The 15,572-nt window shown below is 51.4% G+C and overlaps 3 protein-coding genes across 3 annotated transcripts; 1 reads left to right on the top strand and 2 right to left on the bottom strand.

Annotated features, from left to right (window-relative positions):
* Nucleotides 1-4,006: 4,006 nt before the first annotated feature.
* CTRU02_208920 (importin beta-3) lies at nt 4,007-7,632 on the bottom strand (the record flags this gene model as incomplete). Its single annotated transcript, XM_036726128.1, has 6 exons — nt 4,007-4,214; nt 4,283-6,354; nt 6,408-6,839; nt 6,890-7,101; nt 7,152-7,371; nt 7,450-7,632. 6 exons carry the CDS (start codon nt 7,630-7,632, stop codon nt 4,007-4,009), a joined length of 3,327 nt encoding a protein of 1,108 aa, XP_036582321.1.
* Nucleotides 7,633-10,475: 2,843 nt separating this feature from the next.
* On the top strand, nt 10,476-12,058 carry CTRU02_208919 (cbs domain containing protein; the record flags this gene model as incomplete). Its single annotated transcript, XM_036726129.1, has 3 exons — nt 10,476-10,844; nt 10,903-11,369; nt 11,419-12,058. The coding sequence occupies 3 exons, from the start codon at nt 10,476-10,478 to the stop codon at nt 12,056-12,058; spliced, it is 1,476 nt and encodes a 491-aa protein (XP_036582322.1).
* Nucleotides 12,059-13,862: 1,804 nt separating this feature from the next.
* CTRU02_208918 (uncharacterized protein) lies at nt 13,863-14,174 on the bottom strand (the record flags this gene model as incomplete). Its single annotated transcript, XM_036726131.1, has 1 exon — nt 13,863-14,174. One exon carries the CDS (start codon nt 14,172-14,174, stop codon nt 13,863-13,865), a length of 312 nt encoding a protein of 103 aa, XP_036582324.1.
* Nucleotides 14,175-15,572: the final 1,398 nt, after the last annotated feature.

Here is a 15,572-nt window from a genome sequence, read left to right as displayed (position 1 = left end):
ATGTACTAGAGTTCGAGTCTTGTCTCGTGCGGCCGTCGTCCAGTTGCATTACCTAAGGTTCGAAGTCGATGACGTCAGACACGTGTGAATCACAAATCAAAAGTGGATGTGGGTGCGACCAAATCCATCTGACAGTATTTGGGTGGAGACCCTTTGGCCGCTCTTTTTGGGCCAGCCAGCAGCCCACCCCCGTCCACCTATCCAAACCCAGTAGCAACCATTTCCTACACGTACTAGTACACACCAGCAATGCGTGAGGAATGCAGGAGTAAGAAGAAGAAACCCCCCCAGGCTCCCAAGTCATGGCCAGAGTTTGTCGATAGCACCGTGCCTGAGGCTTGTCTTTGCCGGGCCAAAGCTACTACAGTAGTGATCAACCCACAGTATGTGCTACTTAGGCCGCTAACTGAAGTAGCACAAAAGTATTCCAAACACATCCAGTTCGTCTCCACGACGGCGGACCTGGTCCGGGATTTGACGAGTCTAGCAAGTCCGCGCGCACTATATAGCATCACATCACAAATGTCTGGTATTCAGAACGGTCAAGCCGAGCAGCCAGGTCGGCGTCCAGAAAACTCACCCAACTAAAGCTCTGCCCTGGTGGCTGGCTCTGTGCAGTGCCACTAAAGATTTAATAAAATGTATTTACATGGTATTATGAGATACATAGCCTTGGAAATAATTGGCTTTTATCATGGAAGCGACTTGTCAACTAGCCGAAACCGCTGTTTGTAGGGATTACCCATGAGAGCTATTGTTGCTCCTTCTTGCTTGCTCCTCGCCCATCATTTCTCTCACTCTTTTCTATCTCTCAGCCTCAACTAATTTGCCTGGGTTGGCTGTGCTTAGCTAAACCTCAAGAACAGGCGCACCACAAGATAAAAATCAATGTCGTCATCTCTCCCTATCTTCAGACACCCGACACCCGACACCAGACCAGACCAAACAAGCACGCACGCACGCACCATAACAGCCTAGAAATAGACCTCTGAGTCTGAACAACGAAAGAACGGTTGGCCCCCATCCTCCCCTCGCACACCACCCACTTCCAGCGTCAACGCTAAGAAATAACGGCATTTGAGCTGGCTGCGCTGCACACGGAACATGCAAAATTCCCCTAAACTTCCCTAGGTTTCCTGTTGGTTGGGCCGCTAGTCTTCCTAACATCCTGCTTCGCTCATTCGCCGTTCCAATATGGCCAATTCCATTGCCCCTCTACCACTCGAGATTGTCCCTTCTCCCTTTGTCTCTTAGCTTTAGTCCATCCATTTGTGCACCCCTACAAGTGAGAGTTCTGGATAAGAATACCCTCACTCCCTCATTTCGATCCTCACCAATGAGTCGCATTCTGTCGCCATGCCACCCCCCCCCTTTCACCTGCAAGCTGCAGCCTTTCCGCCGCCCTCGATGGGCAATAGCACGGATATCCAAGCGGTCCGGACCTCTGCTTTATATCTAGCCATGACGCCGTCCTCAGTTGCCTTTATTTACAACCCGTTTGATACTTCTCATTTCGCAGCCACTTTGCTACTGAGACCCATATTTGTGTCATTATCTCAGATTTCCCCGTTTTCATTATGAAAATGCCACGATCTGCCCGTCCTCCAACTGTTGGACTGATCAGTCACCACTTGACTCACTCGGCCTCAACGCCTTTCGTCTTAGTCGCTTGCCGCATGCCATTGCTTCCTTGCTCCCCACCCCATCCCCATACAAAAGCTTTAGGTTTCTGGTTCCTACCCATCTTACTGCAACCAATAGCAGCCACAGGCAGGTAAATTCTGAGTGACAGGGACGCAACACAAGTCCAACACCACGTAAAGAACACAAATAAATACACCATCCGGCAAAGAGACGAAAGATAAACTGCCCTGCGGTGTATGGCCCTGCGCCTTTCCATGCGCTGGCCAAGCCAGAAGGCGTCTCTCCAAGATAAGCAAGGATCAACAAGCCATAAACCGCCGAGGGTGTGTGTGTGTGTGTGTGTGTGTGTGTGTATGTTTTGTCTACCATAGATACCCTGCAACGTCTCTCTTCATCGAGATTTTGTCTCTACGACATACACAGAGATACAGCTTTCATGTCCAACGATCCCACCCCTTTCCTGATCCCTTTCTTGCCAGACTATCATCATAGGCGAATGGCAGTTGTCTACCTTTTTCTTCAGGCAGTTCACTTAGCTCCTTGCATTGATCTCAGTCGCCATCTCTCATTATCACTAGTGACATGTGTGCGGTTAGGAAAAAGGCTTTGCCAGTTCTGGATTGCGCCACGCGGCACATAAACAGACCTGCATCAGTAGTCCTTGACCTGTCTGCACCTTGCTTCAAGAACCCAGCTAGCGGGTTGCCCACGGGCATCCGGCAGCAACTAGAGCCACAAGAGGTGAGAAGGATGGATTGAAGAGAAAAAAAAAAAAAAAAAAGGTGCCCTGATGGCACGGTTAGGTTAGATACCGTCTTCCTGGTATGCGCCTGCCAAGCTTGAGAGCTATCTACCCATCACTCCCTGCCGCGGTGACATGGTCCGAGAGCGTCGCGATGGTGCCTACATGCTTGACCATTTAATCGATGGTGGACCACCGTCACACCAGATCTCCATTCTTGAATTCGCATTCCTCTGATCGATGCAAGATTCGCGTTGCACAAACGAAATTTCTCCTTTCTTCATATATAGATCGGTCATGCGAAGCAAAAGAGCCCAAGACGAAAGTGGGCTACAGAGTCAGGCAGCCCCCCAACTAGGCCCAGGGCGCGGTGGCGATTAGACCTATTATCAACATGTCAGAACGGGCAACTGGGCCGGGGAGGTCGAGAGCGAAAGGCAGACAGGAGAAGAAATGCAAGAACCATTATTTAAAGGAACAAGCAAGAAAGAAAATACTGGTGTGTGACATTGCTCATCTGGCGGGCGCTACTGGATGCGACATCGACTGGTACGACAAACTGACGGCTGGGAAGTGAACCCCTCCACCACCACCAAACACCCCCCTTTCCCCCCATGTTCCCCTCCCTCTGGAACCGCATCCGCAACATGGCAATTTCCATTTGCCCATCTTTTATTGACCTGGTTTTTCCGTCCTCCTCGTCGGCGCGATTGTTTCCCACAACTCTCGACCACCCAATGACAACCGATCGATCAACAAACCACTAGCCTAGCCTCTCAGCCAACCCAGCAAGCGTCTCACTCTGAACCTCCCCCTCAATTTCCCAACGTCGTATTCGCGTGCTTGAGCCCGTTCTATTCCTACTTCTCCCTCTTCCTTCCCCATAAGTCATCTACCGAGCAACAGCGTAGCTCGTAAGCGAGTGTTTGCGGTTGGCTGGGGGCGAACACCTCGGCTGAGCAGCTGACCAGTATCACAATCATTCCTCCTTCTGTCGCGAGGACAAACTTCACGTTCGTTAGGGAGGGGGGTGGAGGGGCGTTATTTGCCTGCCTACCTGTTTGTCCAAAACTAGATATTATGACTTCCGCCACAGAGCTACATTCCACGTTTACTCGAGGCAGGGCCGGATCCGAAGCTACGGCTCCGTCTTTTGGAGGGCCCTTGCCCCTTCCTTCGTGGAGTTCTCCGTCAAAGCTTTCCCATCATCTATACTCGCGTGTTCATAGTCATATCTGCTTGAATTTCTATCTGCAAATAACCTCTCCTTTATATCATCGTATCGGCATCATATTGCGTCACCAGAGGGTGGCGGCAAGAAGAACATAGGAGGAGCCAAACCAGCCCTCTTGCGTAGACGTTCGCTTGCCAGAATTTTCCACCTCTCGTCGCCCATCTTATCCATGCTAACTTTTGTTTGGCTCGGAGAATATTCAAAGTCCAAAGCATGTTGCTTTGTCCATGACGCTCGGCGGGGCGTTAGGGGGACCGTTTCCTCATTTCGTGCCTGTGGTATCATCTCAACTGGTTCCATTTAACACGACACCTCACTACTCCTTCCCCCCCTTCAACTGAGCCTCGTTTGTGGCACTTCAGATCTGATTCGGTCCTCTAAACGACCTAGGAGAAGTACGCCATAATTGTTCGCTGAGCATCAGGCGAGAACTGCTGCAGCAAGGGCGTAGGGTCAACGTTCGCAGAGGAAAGGAGAGCCTTGATGGCGGCCACTACGCGGCTTGCTGTCTGTCCTTGAAGCGTATCCGCCTCCAGAGCTTGAGCGGTGAAAACAAAAACCTTGCCAGCTTGACCCAAGACTGCTGGGTGTTGCCTACAACAAGTTGTTAGTCCTACATCTTAAACCAAAGCGCAAAGCCCTTTGTTCTGTTCATCACTTACTGGTCAATCAGTTCAGCCAAGTAAGCATAAGCATATGGTGCCGCTTCTTCGTCGTTCGTTACCGGCAGTGTCTCAACCCATTGTGCGACGATGCCGTTGGGATCCTGAACCGACGTGGCGTTGTAGTGAAGGATCTTGGCAATGGCAGCACATGCGTTCTCTGTGGCGTATACATTATCTTCGCTTCGGGCCTCGGGAACTTGCGTTACCTGGAAAAGGTATGGCATGGCATTGCCCAGGAACTGAGCCCAGGGAGCCCCGCCACGGTGCGCAGCCACACCAATTCCATACGCAGCAGCTTGTCGGATGGCCGGTGAAGAATCCTGGCAACCGTCAATGAGGGGCTGGGTGATGTAGTTGGCATATCGCTGGCTCTCTGGTCCGCAGTACTCCAACACATCATCCATAATGCAGAGACCCCACTGGCGTTGTGTCGGGTCGTCTGACTTGAGGAAACCCTCGTAGGTGCTCATCAAGCGTTCCCAGGCAGGAAGGAAAGCAGCACCGTGGTTCTTGAAGATGGCGTGGAGGGCCTTGTTCATATCCGACAACAGGGTCTGGTCGTCCTCGATGGCTAGCAGGACATCCTCGGCTTCGTCTTCCGCGTCCTCAGCAGTCGTACCTTCCCTGTCTTCAGCACGCTGAGCAACGCGGTCCTTGTAGTCCTCGATGGCCGAGTGAACGGAGTCGATGAAGCGGGCGAGGTGGTCTCCGGTGAGACAGCCCTTGCCAACTACCTCGACAGACTCGTAAAAGCATTGGTACATTTCAGCCAGGGTGTCAATAGCAGGCTCCGCTGTAAGGACCTCAAGAAGCTTGTCAACGGTGGCAGCCCACAGTCCGCTGAGCTCATTAGACGGGCTTCCATATGTTTTCTTGTAAGAGCTGAGGAGCTGTGGCACCAACTTGGCCGATATGAATCTGACAGGGTCGTGGAAGAAAAAGGCCAGACCTGGCAGGGCGATCTTCTCCATGATCTCTGCGACATAAGGGGCAAAGCTACCTTCGAGGACCTGAGCGTATACAACGAGGAGCTCGATTGCCATGTTCTTGTCCTCCATAGTGCTGGTGCGAATACCAATCATCTTGCCCTTAAGGGGGACGAGCTCCCATCCTTCCTCTTGCTGGATCTGCTCGACCTGTTCATCATCGTCAAGAAGCTGAATGTCGGCCTTGGCGCTGGCCAACTCAAGAAGAGGGGGCATGACATTGGGTAGGAAAGGTAAGAATTCCTGGCCAAGGACCCTGCACATACGACCCCAGCAGTGCATGAGGTATTGGGCTTGCGGGTCATCGGGATCCGTAATATTCTGTTGAATATTCGCGAGCAATTGGACCAATGTCATAGCATCCTGTCCAAGTCTCTCCTTTCCGACGGCCAGAGCAATCAAGGTAGCACATTCCATCGCCTTGGCGCGGAGGAGACGGAACTCCTTTTCATTCTCTCTCTGAAGGACGTTAACCAATAGGGGCATGAGAGTGTCATAGTACTTGGAGAAAGCCGCTTCGGCGGCATCCGCAATGGTTGCAATGGTTGACAGAGCTTGCTCCTGAACATAGCGCTTTTCGTTTTGGAGCAGCTGGAACAGATGAGATAGTAAATCGTCAAGGTAAGGCTCAAGGATGGATTTCTCAGCCTCTTCACAGAAGTTGACCAGAGCGGCAGCAGCATGCGACTTGACTCGGGCCTCGGGGGAGTCGAGGACCGGGATGATGGCCTTGAGGACACGATCATAATAGTCGGTTTGCATCTTAGGGGCGAAATCCGTGCTCATTTGGCCCAGAGCGTTGCAGCCAGCCCAGCGCACACGAGGGTGGGGGTCCTTAAGAGCAGGAACAACGAGGTCGAGGACCTGGCTGAGCTCGCCAATCATCAACTCCCGGCAACCCTCAGAGATAGCCGAAATAGCCATGAGGGCCGCATGCCTGTCCCTCCAAGCCATCGAGGTCATCATGCGGGGAAGCCAGTTGAAGGTAGGGGCCAAGATGGTCTGCCCACCAAGCTTGTTGGCAAGTCGGTCCATGCATTGCTCTCCCGCAACGTGGTTTTGGTCGCTCTCTTCTTGATCAAGCTTACGTTGCATTAGCTTTCATAGATGGGCTTCGCAAGGTGGAAACTACTCACATCATCGGAGGCTAGCCATTCAGCAGCGTCATCGTCATCTTCTCCAAGATCCGTCATGAGACTGAGACACTGCGTAATCATATCATTGGTATAGGTAGCGTCCTTGCGGCATAACGACGGGGCGTAGTCGGCAAATGTAGCCATCAACTCAAGTGCGTTCTGGCGGCAGAGGTTGTCGAGTTCCTTATCTTGAATGACAGACACACTAAACTGCACGAGGTTGTGGAAAAGGGGCTTGAACATCTTGGGCGCTGTTTCGGCCATGTCGATGAGGGCGACGAGAGCAGAGCTAAGGTCTTCGGAATCGTGGCTGTCTCTGATGGGGGGCAAGATGTTCAGTACTTCGGGGATAAGAGGGTAAAATTTGGGCTGTGCCTTCTTTCCCAGACTTCTGAAGAAGGCGGCGAATGCCTCCATAGCGGCCAGGCGCACCTTGTCACGCATTAGTTGAAGCCATCGTAGGAAGAGTCCGGCCGGCTTACCTGAACGGAATCATCCTTGAAACCCTTCTGGAAGGCTTGGATAACGTTCTCCTCGTGTTGCTTTTCAATAACACCGGGAGTGGTAGCGAAAACACGGAAAGCAGTCTCGCGCTTCTCGGCGTCAGGCGCTATGCTAAGCTGGAAGAGACCTCCAAGGAGTTCAGGCCAGGATTCATCTACCGGAGTGTTAGGCGCAAGCTCAGGGAGCTCAGCTAGGCTTCTCAGAAGCCCCTGGAGCAGGAGAGACATATTGACGACGTACTGTTTTCGGTGTATTGCCTCGCAACTTCGGCAACGGCGTCGCTGATTTTGTTCCGCACGGCACGTTGAAAGTCGCCTCCAAGACTTTCAAGAAGCTTCTGACGAATGACAGCAGCTTGGTCCTTGGACAAGGACAGAAACATGTCGACAAGCTCGCCGCGCTCATTCTTGCGGCTCTTGGAAGCAATTCTTCGGAAAATGACAGCGGCAAAAGAACGTGTCTAAAAAAAAGTGGTGCGGTCAGTCAAAGATCGTGTCGCGAGGGGCAGAAGAGGGGCAGCAGCGAGAAACAAACATACCGAAGCATCAGTACCGATTTGAATTTGCTCAGCCAAACCCATCAACAGGACCTCCGGTCGGTTGGCAGTCCAGTTGTTCTGGAGATGCTCCTCAGCCTGTGTTCGAACGGCGTTCTCGGGGGACTGCAGAGCTTGCAGGAGCTGAGACAGCTCTGCGTGGACGTCTGGCGGTAGCATGGACATGGTTGCGACCGAGAAAATGGTGTCCGTAATCGAAACGAAAAGGTTTAATTTTTTTTAATGAGGTTGCGAGTACCAGCCCCAAGACCAAGACAGTCGGGGCGGTGGGATGGTGTCGGACCGCGAGAAGGGTGACGTGGGGAGAGGCGGATAAGAGTTGGCGTGTTTTGTTCTGAGGGGTACTTTTCTACTCTTTTCGGTTGCCAGGCCTGTCTCTGTCTTCCGCTCTTCTCGAATCTCGGTGCTCCAAGGTAAGCGAGCAGGCGGGTGGGGGATTAAAGAAGAGTGACAAAAGCAAAGTGCGGGTTAGATACAGTCTACTAATGGGTATGAAGACTGGAGAGAATGAGCATGATATTCTTCGAGTAGCAGTGGGAGAGAGTAAGGGAGTAAAAAAACAAAGGAACTTGTCAGGAAGTGAGGCAGCAAGCCCACGATGGTGAAGGAACTGGGGTTCTGTCGTGGAGGGGGAAGCAAAAAATGTCAATAATTTTGGTAGGTTTTTTGGCGGGGCTCTTGCTGGGCTCCGCTCACACACACACCACGCAGCACCACAAGTGACCACCACCCGACACTTTTCAGGCTGTTGGCCTTTTGCCCCTCTTGCTGCTGCGCTTCTGCACAGACTGGGCGGGCAGGTGGGTTTGGTTGTCCTGCGAAAGTGTCTGAAATTGTTAGTGATGTTGATCTTTTACTGGCTGGTGTTGCATGTGAACATTACTCTCCACCGAAAGTCCAATGTTGGTTAATTAGGCAGGACAGTAGCAGCAGAGCAGCAGCAGAGCCAGCCAAGGTGTCTTCAATTAACTTTGCCGTACCCACGGTTTGTTTTCGTTCACTACCCAGAATCTCCAATGTCAGCCTTACCCACCCCACCATCATATTGTTGTTGTTATTGTTATTTTCCCTTTTCCTTCAGGCACTGCTGGCAGCCCATCTTCTCGCTCTTTTGATTACGTGTATACGTGATGTCTTTGGTCTATACCGGCTTGGCCCTGGCCTGGCGCTTTTCGCTTCCACCCTCGTCTAGGGTCAACCAGCAGTTGGTATGCCACGACATGCCAAACAAACACAATGATGGGCGTGGCAGCCCCTCTGCCAGTAGGAGCCCTTTGCTCTCTCTCTCCCTCTCTCTCTCCAACCAAAATGAATGACGAAAAAATAAAAATCAAAAAAAAGGTGAAAGAGACTAAAAAAAAAAAAAAATGAAATGAAAAAATTGGCAGTGTCTTTCATGCAAAGGTCCTAACGAGAAGCAGCAGGAACAATACCATGCCAGGGCATCCTTCTCTGGTCTCATCCAATGCGCTTGCCGCCCAAGCTCCTGCCCTGGACACTGATGGTATAGGCTCAAGTTGGCGTAAGGTCCTCACTCATATTTTTATCCACCTTTTTTTCCTTGCCATCCTCTCCTTCCTCCACTTGGTCCCCTTCTTTGTCTAGGCTCTAAGCTCGGACGCACTCCCTTGGTCTCAATGTTCCGGCTGATGAAGGGAGAGGCCAGGCTGTAAAGGAGGGTGAATGGCAGCAACCTACGCGAAGCATGCAAGGTATAAAATATGTGACAAACTTCTTTTGTTTATGCCGGTTCATTTTACTTACTGCTAAAAGCAAGATACTGCTGCCCTATAGAATACTTGATCAACTTTGCAGTTCAGGCTTCTGAGAAGTTCTCTGTTGGGTGCCGGGCGTCCCATCCATGGTACATGCTGAGAAAATTAAACCATGCTGGTGGCTGCTGTCATTTGACGGCGTGGCGTCGATCAGCGTTCATTCTTTATCAGTGCCATGTTTTGCCTAGGCGATTCGCTCAGGGATGTATCTACTCAAGCTGCATACGATATATGCAACAAAAGGAACGAATGCAGCGAGTGGGGGAAGAGGGGCACCGGGCCGTCTGCAGGTATCGTTCTTGATCTAGAGAGTGGGAACAGTTGATGGGGCTGCCACTGTAGCCAGTCACGTCTCGGTGTGTCAAAAGGAGGGGTAGGTAGCCTTTCCTCCCCCGGGCATCTCCCTTCCAGCAACCCCAGCTGCCCGTCATTCTGAGTACCCTCCACTCTCTCAAGACGTCAGCACCTGTACTGGCCCGGCACAATTCTCCCTTGTGAAGAAATAATGCCAATTTACTGGTCGCAGCACCCGTGAGGATGCTGTCCTCCTATACAGGGTGCTCATACAGCATACCTAGTTTTAGCGAGCTTCCAACCCCTCACCTTCGAATGTCGGTGTAGTGGTTGGCAGTCGTCGTTGGTATCGTAGATTGTTCTCTCGCTCGACACCATTAAACGTCAAGCCCTTAACGACTTCGATTGCAGTCACGAGTAGTTGCGGCCAATGGTGACGGTGTTTCGGAGCCTCATGTTACATCCCCAGTCTCTGTCAGGCCCATCATCTCTTTCGCCATAGGTTGCTTTTGTCATAACCGTGGCCCCTCAATTGCGATCCATAGCTCTACGTAAGGACGTGCACCAGCAGCTCCCTCTGAGGTAACCAACCGAATCTCGGCAGCAAGTGGTTCTTGTTCGCAATCAGCCGACCATCGACCTCTTCGCCTCTCGGTGCTTGGCCAGTAATCCACTCAATTACTACCACTCATACTACCCGTTCTGTCTCTCTCTCTATCTCTTTCTGTCCAGTCACAGCTGAGGTCACAATTGGAAAAGCACCAGCCAGTATCCGCTTACTCCGAGCTTCGTCAATTCTTTAGCCCAGACTCGATAGCATACTATCAGATATAGCGCAACTTGCATTGCAAGCTCGTGGAAGCTCACCTTTCTCTGCAGCACGCACCTAGAATACAACGGAACCGAGTAGTGTCCGAAAGACACCCGCCGAGCAAAGCAATGGACGGAGCAGCGCCGCCTGGCCCGCACACTGATGAGAGCTTGGCCTCTGTCGCAACTTCACCTCCTGCCATCCCGCAGCGAACCCCCTCTCAGACGAGTCTGCACAAGGCCACCCACGTTTCCACGCATCGCCAGAGCTTCGCCGAGAATCTGAGAAATGCCCCAGGCTCACCTCGTGCCCAACGTCATCCTTCTTTTACCCAGGCCGCCGTCCAAGAGCTGCTGAACCATCCCCCGGCTGCCGTCAAACACTCGAACCCACGATTCGCTGGTCGCGACTGGCGCGATATCTCAGTCAACGAACTAGTCAACCAAGATGATGTGAAATGGGTCAACTTGGACTCCAGCATCGAGGAAGCCTCTATGGTCTGTTCCCTTACTCCAGTCTCCACTTGCCAGGGAACTTGTACTAATGACATTGCAGATCCTCGTCAAGCACAGCCCTTCCAATGTTGTCCTTATTCGAGAAGATGCCTCGTCCAAGACCGCCGTTTCGACCTTTGACTATAATGATCTCAACACATATCTTTTGATAGTCGTGGGATTAGCGAAGCCCGACGAGGAACAGATCGCCATTTACGACGACATTGCAACGAAGGCTCGCGAAGGAACTAGCATAGCCTTGCGCGATATCCAGCCTCTCTTCAGAAAAGAGTCCCTTGTCACCCTTCCCTTTGACGAAACGCTTGACAAAGCCATCGAAGTCTTCGGCAGTGGCATTCACCGTGTATTGGTGACCAGCCCTGGGGGCGATGTGATCGGTATTCTCAGTCAGCTCAAGCTGGTTGAGTTCTTCTGGAATGAAGGCATCAACTTCCCTGCCATAGACAAGCTCTACCCCGTGATCTTGCGAGATCTTGGCATCGGTACCCAGCAAATCATCGCCGTCAAGTAAGGATTCTCTCTCGCCCTCTTGCAAACAACACTGACCAGCTCGTAGCTCAGATAGCCCATTGGGGGACGCGCTTGCTTTGATGAACACCGAAGGACTCACAAGCGTTGCCGTCATTGATAACGGACACAACGTCGTGGGCAACATTTCCACCGTGGATGTAAAGCACCTTACAAACGCCGCCGATGCGCCTCTCCTCCAGTCGTCGTGTATGCACTTCATCTCCGTTATTTTGAGTGAGCGTGGCGTCGAGCACGGTCGTGATTCCTTTCCGGTTTTCTACGTCAACCCTTATTCGACCTTGGCACACACCGTTGCGAAGCTGGTTGCCACGCAATCTCATCGCATGTGGGTTGTAGAGTCGGCGTCCCCGTCCCCGTCCGCGCCTGCGACCCCCTTGCTAGCTCCGACCACGGTCATGGTACCGGGCTCGGGCTCCGCACCACAGTCCCCGCTCCCGCCACAAGTACACAACGCAGTGCCCGCTGCAGCGATGCCTGGTGCTCATCTCTCGGGGCGCCTCACAGGCGTTATCTCTTTGACCGATATCCTGAACATGTTTGCAAAGTCGTCCGGTCTGCGGCCATCAGACCCCGGTGAGCAGAGGGCTCGACGCCGTAGGAGCTCAAGCAGCTCCGTCCGGCCAAGCCTCGATTCATCACGGGCAAGCCTCGACCTGCGTCGGTGACGGAGTGACTTGAGAATAAATTAGCTAGATGGTGATTAGTAACGGCTGCTATTGACGGGAGTTTATGACTGGCGTTTAAGGGCCACTTGACAGGAGCATGATTTAGCTGAAGTTTATGCTTTTGGTTAGACGATCGGAGTTTACAGTTGATCCCAAACTACGAAGAATATCAAGGTCTATTCGCTGACACATGTGATATGCGATTGGCTCACCATGCCGTTCAGATACTACGCACGATTGATACATGAGATGAACCCCTTTGTCACTTGGTGTAAGTACTTGGTATTAAGTACTCTATCTTAAGTACAAGAAGATTGGTTCAGCGATTTGGTCGCATATCTTTCGCCAATACAGAGTCTAAGTTCTTATGCCTGGTCTGGGTTCGTGATATTTCAAAAGACTGTATATTTTATGCCAAGAACCCTGTTTGGAGTGCAGGGGAATTCTTTTGACGTGTGTGCATGCTGTCGCTTTCCATCCCCTAGATGTGACGAGAAGCAATGCGAGAAGGCCGTATCCTGTGAGCCTCACGCGAGAACCACATACGTAGGATGCCGCCGTCAATCCTTCTCTGTATGTCGCAAAGTGCCAGGATTATGGGAGACATCGTGGCCATGCTGGTCCGTAAAAAGAACCTGCGTCAATCCATTCTTGTCAACCTACACTAGCCAGGGTGGACGTCTCTGTTTGAGATAATGTGTACCTTTGGTGGATGCTTGACGCCTTCACTTTCGGCTTCTTCCTCTGATATTACAATTTTTTCGACGGTCCCCTCGTGCCGACCGCCCCGGATGGGCGTGAAGACCTCATCACCCTCTTTGACGGGCTTCCCCTCCTTGTCACTAATATCAGCCGGCATCGTTGTGGGGTGTCGGTTTCGACGTTCTTTGGGGTGTACCGTAGCTAGAACGGAAGAGATGGGAAAAAGCAAAAGCATCAAAGCAAAGAAAAAGGAGCCGTTAAAGACGTTATTGCATTCTTTCTTGCCTTTTTGCTGGCTACACTTGGAGGGATGCCATATCTCAACGTACAAGTGACGGCATTTGACGTCACAATTAGAATTGCGGGAGGGCTGGGGGTCGACTCATTGGCTCTTTTATGTCATATTCCGATATTGGCAAACTAGAGAAGAGGAGGAAACTATACTCGGACATGGGAAACATCAAACGTAAATATTTTGGGAAATCGTGATTCAGAAACTATCCAGGGAAAAAAGGGCAAAGGGGGTACCACAAGTCGCTATTTGGACAGAGCTGTCGCGTTTTTGGATGGGTTTTCTGCAATTTCACATATGACTCGATAAAGGTTTGCGTCGTGGAATAACACAACAAGCAAGTTTTTTGTAATTGCAGCAGCATTCTGTGAATGTGCTACTCTCTGTTGTCGCCTGTTTCTTATTCTCTAACCCCCTTGGCGTCGGCCGCAAGCCGTACTCCGCCCAATCCGGTTCGATGCGTAGTTGCAGAACAAGGCAGCTTCAAACATCTTTGACTACCTATAATACGCCTTCCCCCGCGATGTCTCTGCCCCGCGTAGTTCTGACGCAAAGGGCCCCTGCAGTTATTTTGATACAACCAAGAAGCAGGTTCTGTGTGGCGGAAGCCTCATCTCCATGAGCCGACTGTTGCCGGACATGTTCCCAGGTCTTATCAACGCAACATGTTGGGCTTAAGATCCACCAATCTGACTTATGTTGGCGCCCACTCCATCACGCGCTTGCGAGACGACATGAGGAAACTCTTCACCGCGCCTCAGGTCACCATCTCCAGCATCTCAGGCTGGAAACACAAAGTAGGCTCAAAGCTCAAGTCGAGGACTTCTTCCGCTTGCTCTTCTCCTTCTTGCGACTGATGGTTTCTTTTTCCGGTTGCGGCTCCTCCATGTCTACATCCCCGTCCTCATCTTCAGCGGCTGTTGTTGCGGTAGCAGCAGGACGTACGACACGCGCCTGGTCCGCGCTGGAGTAGAGAGCGGTGCCTTGCTTCAGAGCATGGATGAGGAACGGCAACGATTCGGCTTTGAAGTCGTCCGCCTCACGGACCTTGTCGAGGTCCTCAGCAAACTCTTGGGTGGTCCGCTGCAGGTAGAAGGTGGTGAATTCCTGAGAGGCGGCCATAGTGCTTGTAGGATTTTGGGCTGATAAAAAAGTTTTCGTTTTCCTTCCTTCCTTGCTTGTCTTTTTTATCTTTTTGGGGAAAAGTCTATGCCTTTACCTTCGAAAGTGAATTGAAAAAGACGCGACGTCAGCTGAACTGTGAAAGTCAGACGTTTGTTGTTGTTTTTTTTTTTTTTTTTTTGAATGAGATGAACTTTGAAATCCTCCAGGCATTACCGTCGGTGAAAGATTTGAGGACAGTGAAAGCTGCACAGTGTTAAAAAGAAATCCACACCTGGATCTCATGGTGGTCCAGACCCCGGATGTACTAAGAATCTAAGTGGTTTTCTCTCTAGACTGGATTGATTAATTATCAAATTGTCTGGTTTTCTTTTCAAACAACCAGCAATTGATTGGAAACGAATCACCATAACTGTCTCGACATGGAGCTACTCGGTGTGTATGAATCACCTTTTATCTGCTCATCACACCCTGCGATCTATCTTTCCCAAGTCATGCGGGCCTGTGGTCCAAAATGACCATAAGGAAGAGGAGACAACACAATGTTAGACTATAATACAAATTTCATTAGATACACCTACTGACTTGACCACTCGATAGGCAAGGCCAATGCGCTTTTTTTTTACGCTGGGATTGCCCACCAAGCGCGGCCCCCAGTTCCAAAGACGGCATTTAACTGCCGGCGCGGGGAACCTGAGCCCAATTTCCCAACCCTTGACTGCTTATCCGAGAGGGGAGACATATTTAATATCATTCTGACCACAGAAGGGCTCACATTTCTCTAGCGAAACCGGCCGCCTGGCGGTTGCGTGGCCATGAATAACGGAAGCGATATAGATGTGCGGGCTGCTACTTCATCATCAGATGCTTTCTCCATGGCAGTCACCTCGGCAGGCGACAACTTGTGAACCACATAAGACCAGCAGCCTCCCGTATGTTGTCCGCTCCGGTGCTCTCCCCCGATGCAGGAACTCGTTCTTGGCCATTACCGTCCGAGTGCAACCCCGACTAACGTCGTCGCGTTACATTCTGCCCCCGCAATCCCCGGATTTCGTGCCCTAAGCGGCGGGGTTTTGACCACCTCCCTGTTCAGGTTCAACTCAGCAGGGCAGATCCCATTCATTGTCATTGTGCCTGAATGATGTATAACCTTCTTTTTCGTGGTAACTTTTTGGTCTGTCCTTGGAGATGCGGGTTCTGCGAGGGGGCAATGGCCTGGTGATGAGGCTACCTCGAATGGACCACTCCCCTGTAACCTTGAGATATTCCCTCGCAACTTTCCATAAGATCATGTCGGAAAAGCAGCCTGGCACTATATATGGCCTAATGATCGGACAAGATCTAGCCTAGCAGGGACAAGCAGGGACACTGTTGTAAAGCTAATTATCCTGGCATTGC

The sequence above is a fragment of the Colletotrichum truncatum genome (genome assembly GCF_014235925.2).
Source record: "Colletotrichum truncatum strain CMES1059 chromosome Unknown Contig_0005, whole genome shotgun sequence".
NCBI lineage: Eukaryota > Fungi > Ascomycota > Sordariomycetes > Glomerellales > Glomerellaceae > Colletotrichum > Colletotrichum truncatum.
The sequence above is the reverse complement of the archived record's forward strand: the minus strand, read 5'-3'. Positions and strand labels throughout refer to the sequence as shown.